This window comes from Bos grunniens, chromosome 14, assembly GCF_055505025.1.
Source record: "Bos grunniens cultivar Pamir isolate PY7600 chromosome 14, Bosgru_T2T1.0, whole genome shotgun sequence".
Classification (NCBI taxonomy): domain Eukaryota; kingdom Metazoa; phylum Chordata; class Mammalia; order Artiodactyla; family Bovidae; genus Bos; species Bos grunniens.
Genome location: NC_141178.1, coordinates 77,094,363 through 77,106,372, shown reverse-complemented (window position 1 = coordinate 77,106,372; position 12,010 = coordinate 77,094,363). Strand labels below are relative to the sequence as shown.

Genomic DNA, 12,010 nt, shown 5'->3' with positions numbered 1-12,010 from the left:
AGGCGGTTCACTCAGCTGCAAAGCACGAACGAAAACGCTTCACATCCAGCAGCACTGCCAATATCAGCAGCAACTGGGAGTGAATGACCAGAGAAGACCAGTCAGCAAGTCTAATCATCAGGTTTGGGCTGGCGCGAGCAACAAACAGAAAGATTGGCAGATTAGCCAGAAGTTTACCAGCCATGGGGAGCTTTGATAGCTCTCTGCCTGACAGTGTGTGTCCACGCAAAGGGGATACAAGGACTCCTGGCAGAAAGTAAAAGCCAGGGCGGACAGGAACCTGACTGTACTCCCCAGTGACAGCCAGTTCCATCAGCAGAGGGTGAAAGCCCTACAGACACAGGTTTTGAGCACAACCTCTGACAACTCACTGGTCGATCTCTCAGCAATGCTAACCCAGAGAAAACTCCTAGAAGGCCAGGCTTAAGAATAACATTGAGAAAAAAAAAATTAACAAAACTTTAGACCATGAAGGAGACAGACTGCAGTTTCAGTCCAATTAAATTATTAAAGAAAAGAAAAGAAAAAACCTGCAACAACCCTCTGGGAAAAAAATGAATCGGAATCAGACTCATTGCAAAACATTACCTAAAACATGGTGTTCTCACCAATAACCTAAGAGATGTGTAAACAAAGGAAAATGTCACCCATGGCCAGGGCAGGAAGAAACTTCCCAGGAGAGGACCCAAATCTGGACTAGCAAAAAAAGATTTTTAAAAACCCCAAATAACTATAACCTCAGATATGCAGATGACACCACCCTTATGGCAGAAAGTGAAGAGGAACTCAAAAGCCTCTTGATGAAAGTGAAAGAGGAGAGTGAAAAAGTTGGCCTAAAGCTCAACATTCAGAAAACGAAGATCATGGCATCTGGTCCCATCACTTCATGGGAAATAGATGGGGAAACAGGGTCAGATTTTATTTTTGGGGGGCTCCAAAATCACTGCAGATAGTGACTGCAGCCATGAAATTAAAAGACACTTACTTCTTGGAAGGAAAGTTATGACCAACCTAAATAGCATTTTCAAAAGCTGAGACATTACTTTGCCAACAAAGGTCCGTCTAGTCAAGGCTATGGTTTTTCCAGTGGTCATGTATCGATGTGAAAGTTGGACTGTGGCGAAAGCTGAGCGCTGAAGAATTGATGCTTTTGAACTGTGGTGTTGAAGAAGACTCTTGAGAGTCCCTTGGACTGCAAGGAGATCCAACCAGTCCACTCTAAAAGAGATCAGTCCTGGGTGTTCTTTGGAAGGAATTATGCTAAAGCTAGAACTCCAATACTTTGGCCACCTCACGCAAAGAGTTGACTCATTGGAAAAGACTCTGATGCTGGGAGGGATTGGGGGCAGGAGGAGAAGGGGACGACAGAGGATGAGATGGCTGGATGGCATCATCAACTCGATGGACATGAGTTTGAGTGAACTCTGGGAGTTGTGATGGACAGGGAGGCCTGGCATGCTGTGATTCACAGGGTCGCAAAGAGTCAGATACAACTGAGCGACTGAACTGAACTGAAAGTTACTTAAAGGAGTTCATCAGAAGATTTGAGATGGCACAAGAATGAATCAGTGAACTTGGAGGTAAGTCAACTAAAAGTGTTCACTCTGAAAAACAGAGAAAAGCAGACGAAGGAAAATGAGTCTGAGATATCTCTGGGGCACCACTGAATGTACCAACATACACATAATGGGAATCCAGAGGTTGAGGTGGTAAGGGAGGAAGAGTAAGGTGGGAAAAAAATCTAAAGGAACAATGGCTGAAAACTACCCACGTCTGAAGAAAGACATAAACCCACATATCCACAAAAGCTTAATGAACAAGAAAGATAAACACGTACACCAAAGCCAAATTGTTGAAAATCAAAGAGAAAGTCTGAGTAGCAGCAAGAGAAAAACAACAGATCATGTACAGAACAAAATAATTAATGATTCTTTCCATCAAAAATAGTGGAGGTTATAAAAGAGATGAATGGTCTTTTACTACCTAACCACCAATCAAAAAATATATACAGGTATAATTCAGAGATATTGTGGGTTTGGTTCCAGACCACTGCAATAAAGCAAATATTGCAATAAAGAAAGTCATACAAAATTTTTAGCTTCTCAATGCCTAGAAAAGTTATGTCTAACACTATACTATAGTCTATTAGCATGCAATAGCACTGTGTCTAAAAAAAAATGTACCTACCCTAATTAAAAAATATTTTATTGCTAAAAACTGCTAATCATTATTTGAGCCTTCAGTGAGTCCCAGAAGTAATAGTAGTAATAGAGATCACTGATCACAGATCACCATAACAAACACAAAATTAATTTTTTTAAAAGTTTGAGATACTGTAAGAATTACCAAAATGTGACAGAGACATGAAGTAAATAAATGTTATTGGATAAATGATGCCAACAGACTTGCCTGACCCAGGGTTGTCACAAACCTTTAATTTGTAAAAAACATAGTATCTCTGAGGCATAGTAAAATGAAGTGCAATAAAAAAAAGTATGCTTGTAAACTAAACTTTAGGATATCGGTGAAATAAAGACATTTTGAGAAAAAAAGAACAATTTTACTAGCAGACCTATGTTACAAAAAAGACTAAAGGAAGTCCTTCAGGCTGAAAAGAAGCAACATCATATCATATGGCAATTATATCTGTATAAAGAAATGAACAGCACCAAAAGTAATAAATGTGTGTGTTACTGTCTATATAAATACTGTACTACAAACCAATATCACCCACAATTATAGATGTAAAAATCCTTAAACTATTAATAAGCCAAACCCAGCAACATATAAAAAGGACTATATATCAAGTTGGTTAAATCCTAAAACCAAGTAGGATTTAACCATGGACTGCACGGTTGGCTTGACATCTGAAAATCAACTATGCAACACACTAGGATTAACAGAATAAAGGAGAAAAAACACATGATCATCTCAATGGACAGAAAAAAAACATCTGGCAAAATCCAATACCCATTTGTGATAAAACAAAAACAAAACCAAAAAAGCTCTTAACAACTAGAAATAGAACTTCAACATGATAAAGGGTTGCAATAAAAAAGACCCTACAGCTAATATCACACTTACTAGTAAAAGACTGAAAACAAGAAAAAGATTTCTATCTTCACGTCTATTCAACAAAGCATTGAAAAAGTTCTAGTTAGTGCAATAAAGAAGACAATAAGATTAATAAAAAATGAAAGGCATCAGATAGGAAAGGAAGTAAAGCTTCTTTATTCACAGATCACATGTCCTTGTGGGCATCCACACTCTCAATCAGTGTGGGCATCCACACTCTGAAACTAGCACACACATCCAGCAAGGTCAAATAAGATCGGCTCCATTTTTATACACCAGCAACCATCTGAAAATGAAATTCAGAAAAACAGTTCCATTCACAGTGACATCAAGAAGTATATAATACTTACAAATTTAACAAAAGAAATGCAAGACTTGGATTCTGAAAACTATAATAAAACACAGCTGAGAAAAAATTGTAAGTATCTTTTAAAAAACAGAGAGACATTTCAAGTTCATGGACAGAAGATGTAATACTGTTAAGATGGAAATTATCCCCAAGTGATCTTCAGGTTCTATTGTATCAAAACCCTAAGAAAAAAAATTTTTTTTGGTAGAAATCCACAAGCTAAATGTAAAAGAAACATAAAAGTGCAAAGCAGCCAGAAAAGACAAAACAACTGAAAAAGAAGAACACAGTTGCAGAACTTACACAACCTGGATTTCAAAATCTGCTCTAAGGCTGAAGTAATTAAGAGCATGGTCCAGGCATAAGGACAGGTATATTAATCAACTGAACAGAACTGAGAATCCTGAAATAAATTCATACATTTATATGCAGTTAATTTTCAATACTGGTGCCGAGAATCCAACAGAATTGTCTTTTTAGTATATGGTGCTGGGACTACTGGATACCTACACAGAAAAAGATAAATTTAGATGCTAAATCTAATGCCATACACAAAAATTAACTTTGAACGGATCACAGACTTAAATCAGAGAGTTAATACCATAAAATGTTAAGAAGAAAACACAACAGAAATTCTGTGTAACTTTGCGTTAGGCAAAAGAGTCTTCTGGCCTGCTAAGGTTCAAGGGGAAAGAAGTTGGAACCTATGCCTTGGTTGAAGAGTGGAAAGAGACAGGGCGGAGGTCTGCCGCTGCCGCCTCTGGAAACAGAGTCTCTCCTGCTTGGCTAAGCCGGCACCCCCCAGTCCACACTGAATGACCAGGAAGGGAATAAACCCCTCCTTCCTCTTGTAGAGTTGCAATTTTAAAGTCATTTATATCAGTATCTGATTCTAACCTGTCTCTCCCATTACATAAGCCCCATAAGGGCAGGGGCTATGTCATTTATTGGTTTACACGTGTCTATCAAATAGAAAGCACTCAAAAACTTTGTTTTTAAACTAAATGAATAATAGGATCATCTTAACTGGCTTGACGGAACCAATAAAAAGTTAACTATATTAAGTTCCCAAATTAAAGTACTTAATTCAATCTTATGCCCTGGTTCTTCCAAGGCAGTCATGATTTATAACATGCTTTCCTATAAATATGACAGTTTCCTCACAGATAATGTAATCATGACACAGGCTGCAGTATGCAAGTCAATCTACTGCATCTGCTGAGCACAATCTGACCCCAGACAGCTGTTGGCGGAGGCGACAGTTTCTCTACAGTAAACTGTCTGAAGAGGTTCGATTTCTATTTTTTTTTAATCTAGACAGGTCCAAGTTTTTGTTTTTTAAATCTAGAACATGCAAATTATACAGAAGGCCTGCATTAACCTTGTAGTGGAAACAAGGATATATTCTCTTTAAAATTCTCAGCAACATCAAGGTGTCTGAAAAGCATTAAAAGACCACCCACTGTTAACAAAACATAAACGTCTGCACAGCACCCTTCCTCTCTGTGCTCGTCTGCTCGTGTCCATCACCCTAATCATGCTACAAAAAAATCGTCTGCATCCATCCCTTCCCTAAACCACACAGCCTCGAGGCCGGGGCTGCACTCATCTCGCACCAGCTCCAAGCACAGCGCCCAGCTCGTGGCCAGCACCAACGAGCTCATGCTGCATAGCAATGAACCTGTGAGGTGACTTCAGTGTCACAAAAAGGCTTAGGACCTGCAACCCAAAACACACACCACTGACTGCTCTTCACCATTCTTGCTGGGTCACCCGAGCTGTATTGCCTCATCTCTTTCAAGATCCCTAGCCTCACAGAAAAAGAAGGAATGATGCCAAGTAGTTCACAGGGACACTTTAGCAGATCAAGCACTATGCAAATAACAATTACTGATAAGAATTATCCAGGATTTTAAACAAAGGGAGGACTTTCAAGTACCAATTAATTATCAAGAAACACTGTACTAACTGGAATGAGGAACTTTTTGATTTCTTCCAGAGCATGTCCCATCCGGGCATAGGCTTCTGCTGGGGGTGCAAAAACTTCAATGAGAACGTGGAGATCATCATTGAGATGGAAGTACTTTGCTTCTCCACTTTTCCTCAACTCTTCTTCCTGAAGAAAGAAAACTCATGTTTAAAAGGGTGTCATTGTAAGAAAAGAAAATAAAAACTACCAAGTTTATTTCACACATGGTGGTCCTAAAGATTCACTCAGCAGCAAATACCACCCGAGGAAGTACATTTAAAACATATACACGATTCTGGCATTCCCAGGGCCATTATGGAGACTCCACAGGCTTCCTGCTGCATGGGAGGAAGCCTCAAGTCCTGCCTCTGGCCCAGGAGTCCTCCTGCTGTCTAGCCAAGGCCACGCATGCCGGCTGACTCTCTTCACCGCCCCAACTCCCAGGCCTTGCTGGCTCACCCCGCCCAGGCACCACAGAGAACTCCTCTGTGCTCCTCTTGACTCTCTTCACCAACCCCCATACCCCCGCCCCGGCCTTGCTGGCCCACCCCTGCCCCAGGCACTGCAGAGGACTCTTCTGTGTTCTTCAAACTGGCCACACAACCAGGCCTGTGTCTGAGCTGGTTACGCTGTGCATTTACCGCTAATATCTAAAATACTTTACTGTTGGTCCATTTTCTAATCTCTCCCACTTAAAGTGGTTGCCATGGAGCAGAACCCATGGTTGTCTTGTTTTACTGCATGCTTCTTTGTCTAGAAAAGCGCTTGGTAGATAGTAGATGCTTAATGAATATTTCTGAATGAGTAGGTAAATATTATTCATTTTTATGTTCATTTGCTCATTCATATATTATTTCAAAAAATATTTCCACATGCCAAACCCTACACTCCTCTGAGAAGAAAACTGTGAATAAAATAAACGAAAAATTTTTTATGATTTTATTTAATTATGAGAAACATTAAAAAAAATTTGGTTGATACAATGAAATTCAGGGTAAGAAAATAGGTGGGGGGGTGGGGCACTCAGATCATAAAGGACTCAGATCACTAACTTTGCTTCGTGAGCTTTTTCAACAAGCCTTCATTAGAGCAACAATTACAGAATCAGATTCTTCTAACAGTCTTTGTTCTCAACATTAAGATCAGACAGACACAGAAAGATTAGTAGGAACCTACAACCGGAGAGATTTCCAAAAGGCAGGAATCCCTGCAAGCCGCTCCAAAAAACCTACCCTGTAAGAGAGAGAGCCCAGGGATTCCTGGCACACCACCTGCTGGTCCTGGCATTAACCAAGAGGCCAAAGAGGCACACACAACCTGGATCTAAGGCTCCAACTTTTGTTAGTTAACTAATTTGAATTCTCATGAAGAAATGCAATCAAAATACAGAGCATGAAAAGGGCAGGGGACCTGGAGCCAGACAGACCTGAATTTTAGCCATGCTGGTCAACATGGGTGTGAGTCTGAACAGATCATATGTAATCCAACACTTAATTTGCAAAATCAACTTTGTGTCAGGGCTTCCCTCATAGCTCAGCTGGTAAATCATTTGCCTGCAATGCAGGAGACCTGGGTTCGATTCCTGGGTCAGGAAGATGCCCTGGAAAAGGAATGGCAACCCACTCCAGTATTCTTGCCTGAAGAATCCCATGGACAGAGGAGCCTGACAGGCTACAGTCCATGGGGTCACAAAAGTCAGACACGACTTAGCAACTAAACCACCACCACTAAACCACTGTATGTATATGAATACCCTGGTGCTCAGACGGTAAAGTGTCTGCCTACAATGCAGGAGACCCAGGTTTGATCCCTGGTTCGGGAAGATCCCCTGCAGAAGGGAATGGCAACCCACTCCTGCTTTCTTGCCTGGGACATCCCTTAGACAGAGGAGCCTGGCAGGCTACAGTCCACGGGGTCACAGAGTCAGACATGACTGAGAAACTCTGGCGATGTACATGAGTGCAGGCCCGCTGAGATGACTAAAAAGGCCGCTTGGGTAAAGGCTGGCAGAGGAGATGGTGCACACAGTGCCCAGGACGCTGCCTTGCGTGCAGCAGGTACTCGGGAAACGCTAGTTTCCTTCACATTTATGGAAAGTGGACCAGAGAATGAAAGAAAAGAAAAAAATTATTTGAAGGGAGAGCAAATATAAGCTACCTATGCATTTCCTTCAAAATCGTCAAGTGTGAAAAGGACTGTTCTTTATGCCACTGGCGGACTAGTTCTTGTCCCAATCAGAATATTGTCGTTATTTGATCTGACACTCTGACTTTCAAAGTTGAGGTCTTAAAAACTGGATTCTGTGCCCGGTAGTTCATCTTTGAAAACATGAACTACTGAAGTAAACATTTCTTATCTTTTTCTAATAATGGCACCAGGCTAATGCTTTTAATGAGATTATAATTGTTGATTCAGAGGCAAACATTTTAATTTCTATTACAAACTGAAGCTGGAACTGGGAGGCTTTCTGATCATAACCACAGCTGTCCTGCAACTCCACAGAGTGAGCAGTTATTACTGGGTTTCTTCTTGGGTTAATGATGAGAGGCAATACTCCGTTTAGGGAAGAACATAGACTTTATTGAGTTCTGCATTGAAACCCCAAACCCAACAACTGGTCAGGCTATTTTATCTTTATCTTGAAGAGGTGATTTTAAAATGAATAATAATAATGTAGTACCTACTGCTCAAAGGGTTGTTATAGTAATAAAGTAGCCATCATAATAGTCATTAGGAGTTATTAGTAATAAAGGTGTTAGAGTCATTCAAAAGACATCAGAAGTCTTTAGAATTATGCTTAGCATAAACCAAGCACTCAAATGATAAATATAGTAATGATAACTATTATAACATAATGATAGTATTAATTATTGTATTATCCTATAACATAGATGATGTGGACAAAACATTCAGCATGTCTGGCACAAACTGAAGGCTCAAGAGACCATAGCATTTTAGTGATTATTATGCTACATAACCAGTTGATACGTGTCAGTAATGAATCCTACAATTTTATCAATACAGCAAGTACAAGAAGAAAATGAATTATGTTCACATTAGAACTTTAATGATGAACACTATGAAAATCTAAAAGGATGAGATTGTAATACTAGGGAATGGAAATGTCTTTAGAAATAAACATTATTAATGGAGGACTTCTGTAAAGTAAAAATCAATAAAAAGGATAAACTGAAGTTAGGCAGTGAGGATCTGACTGCTACCTGGCAGATGGGACACATCTGTCGCTGAAACAATCACTGTGGTTACTGTCAGGGAGACGCTTCTGAAGGTGTAAGCCATGGACCACGTGGCACAGTATGATGGGCGAGAAGGAGACGAGGTGGGCAGGGTAGGGTGAAATGGGCTCTTTCTACTGCATTGAAGAGTTCAAAGACGGAAATGGCAGACTCAGGACTTGACATGATCAGTTCAAGGCCCAAAGAGCAGAAGTATCCCAGAAAGTTTCCCTGCTGTGGTCACAGGCTGCTGGAGCCAACAGAGGCAGGCCAACCAGGCAGAGTTTGGGCATGTATAGCTGAATGACCAGCAGACTGCCAGCCATCCCTATGGGGGACTAAGGACAGTGTCTGGAGGACCACGAAACCCTGAGAGCTGGATGGGCAACATCTGGAAGGATTCGAGTAACTCTGAGTACAAACACTAAGTCCCACTGAGCCTTCCACACTGGCAAAAGCCTGTCTCAAACAGCCAAGGAAGCTGCTTAAAAGGAGATGACAATTCTCATGCTTTCCTTCTACTACCCTTTATCACCTCCTGGCCCAAGATTGGATCCCCGCCCACCCCGGGGATGCAGAAAATAACAGAGCTGAGCTAAATCTAGAGGAGAAGGTTGCATGAGGACAGCAGCTGTAGGACTCCTGGTGTGTGTGTACTAAACATTTACTCCCAGCCTTTTCAACAAGGATCTGGGACCTTTTACTATAATAAGCGTACGCTGAAAAGGAGAAATACTCATACAGTTTGAGGATGAACAGACTCGATTCTGAGCAAATGCTGCTCTGCTGAAGGCCACCAATGAGACTGGGGTTTATGGGATCAAGAGATAAAGTGCTTCTGGTGCTGGTCCCCTATCAGTGGGCTCAGTAGACTACGCTACGTCCTCAGCTCCCAGGTGCCTTGATGGGATGTAAACTATCAGCATGTGAAGAATCCCCATACTGACCCACTGACTGATGTATTCAAGGACACAGAAAGGAGATTTGTGAAGGGGTGATACCTGGTCTGGGAAAGAGGCCCAAGTGTGTAGTAACAGGGAGTCCCACGCGATGCAGAGCATGGCCTCTGTGACCAGGTAGCCCAAGGGACCCACTGCAACAGATGTCAAAGCACCTCACTCCCAGCCCCCTCAGTGCTACTCATGAACGTGACTGCACCACACGGACTGCCCTCAAAAAGGATTCCTGGCTCCTGTCACTGCTGCCTGTCTAACATGCCAGTAGCAGAGAACAATCACCAGCCCTTAAAATGGCCACAAGATCTGGGAGGACCACCGAGCGTGGTTAGTGAGCTGACACGGTTTAGGATGCCTCTGATTATACCCAGCCAGGCACTTGCTCTTTGGACGTACAATGGCTGAGGACTTGCCTCCCCTGCTTCCTTCTTCCTGTAAAACCATCTGTGGACTCCCTGATCACTGGCACAGAACACTGCTTCTCAACAAGGAAGGCCCTTAATAACAAATAAGCAGCACAAAGTTGATGGGTTTCACTGGTCATATCATGGACTTCATTACCAGATGGCCTTCCTGAAAACTTAAGTAAGACATCAGCATAGATGGGATACTTCCCAGTAAGACACACACAGTTTCTGACCAACTGACCCATATATGGTTCCATGTTCTCCTCCTGCCAGAACAGGTGAGTCAGGGAATCAGAGGAACATCTTTTGTCGACAGTGATGCTCGTGAGCAGTTCAGCTGACCTAGCGTGCATCAGAATCCCTTAAACACCTATTGAAAGTTCATTTTGAGGTTCTACCGAAACAGGCTGGGGCATGGGACTCTATTTTTAAACAGTATCTCATACGACTGTGATATGTAGCCATGTTTTAATAAAGTAATATAAACTCCACTAATAAACCTGGATAATAGATTTAGGTTCTCTGAATCTCACTTTTCTGACATAAAATAAGAAAAATATTATGTATCTGTCATCATTTTTCCAAGGATAACATGCAGTAATAATACATGTAAGATGGTGCACAGAGTACCTGACTCACAGTGGCTTTTAAATAAACAAATGGTGGCTTTTTTTTTAATTATAAAAGCTATTGTTTAGACGGACTTTTTTGTAAGGAGGCTGAATTTTGTTTAAACATGCTTTTTGTCTGACACAATAATTGTTCAACATTTCATGGAAAGTGATCACTGAAGGCGGATTTCATTCTCAATAATATAAATCTTTTAATAATGAGAGAACAGCAAAGTAATAATAGGACAACATAAGTGATACCACATTATGAAATGTGAACATTTCGTTTAGAATTGTTATATTTAAGAAAGTGATCAATAAAAATAATTCAGTAATTTTAGTTTATTAAGAAAAGAGGCAGTCATGTGAATACATCCAAGTAGAACAACTATGTGTCCGGTTAGGAAGCAATTAACAAAACATTTACGATCAATTTTAACTTGATAAAAAATGCATGGGGTAACAAAAGAAGGGTAAAAAGAGCAAACAATAGCATATACTCTAAAAACTCAACAATATGAAACACAGGCATAGAAAAAAGACCCAAAGAAATTAATCTAAAATGCAAATAGTGAAGCTGAGACTTTAGATAACTTTTCTCCTCATGATAATTTCAACAAAACTGCACTTTCTAGACGGTATTGTGTCTACTATTTCACTCCATAAATTAAAGTAATAGTCACAGATTTTGGTTTAAGATACTACATATTCTGAAACTGGCCTGAGTGACCCAACTTTCTGAATAGTGTCACAAATATATTACCATATGTAGCATTTTCATATAATTTACTTGGGACCCTAGTTAGCTCACACCGTGGCTGATCTGAAAGTACATTATATAACTTGACTGAACCAGGAGCCATTGTTTACAATAAGCTTTACCTTCGCCTTGTCTCTCATGGAGCCTTTTCCAAGGATGGACATTTTTGTCAAGGTTTCTTCTTGTAAACGCTTCAGAGAATTTCCACGTGGCCCCAAAAGTTTTCCCACAAAGTTGAACTAGGAAAAATAAAAAAAAAAAAACAATTTGTAATATTCATATCTGAAGAAAGCAATTTATTTTGTGAATTTCGGGAGACACTGCAGTGGTACTGCAGTACGCTGCACATCACTGATTAATGACAAATAATTTCAGTTCCTGCTATAGCATCACCCTATAACGTTTCCCACAAACTGCATAAACAGGGCTAAAAAATACATAATTTAAAACAACATGTACTTCTTCCTAGCAAGTCACTCCAGTGGTGAGTGTATTTCCTGTAACTGTAAGTGAAGTTAATTCCCAGAATTCCTCAGTTGCCATCCTGACAATTTCAACACCCATTCAGTACCAACCACGAGCAGGCTGGGGGAAACAGTCCCAGGTGTCTTGTAAGGTGCTCTGAACGGGCACCACGAGCGCCTGTA

General features: G+C 40.7%; 1 protein-coding gene across 4 annotated transcripts in view; it reads right to left on the bottom strand.

Moving 5' to 3' along the window:
- The window catches only part of KHDRBS3 (KH RNA binding domain containing, signal transduction associated 3), a 154,465-nt gene that overhangs the window by 69,039 nt on the left and 73,416 nt on the right, over positions 1 to 12,010 (bottom strand). For all 4 annotated transcript variants that reach the window (XM_086335597.1, XM_086335601.1, XM_086335599.1 and 1 more), the window contains exons 3-4: positions 11,486 to 11,602; positions 5,394 to 5,540 (exon numbers count right to left, since the gene is read on the bottom strand). In XM_086335597.1, the coding sequence (XP_086191723.1) occupies positions 5,394 to 5,540; positions 11,486 to 11,602 (264 nt within the window). The remainder of the gene's footprint in view (positions 1 to 5,393; positions 5,541 to 11,485; positions 11,603 to 12,010) is intronic.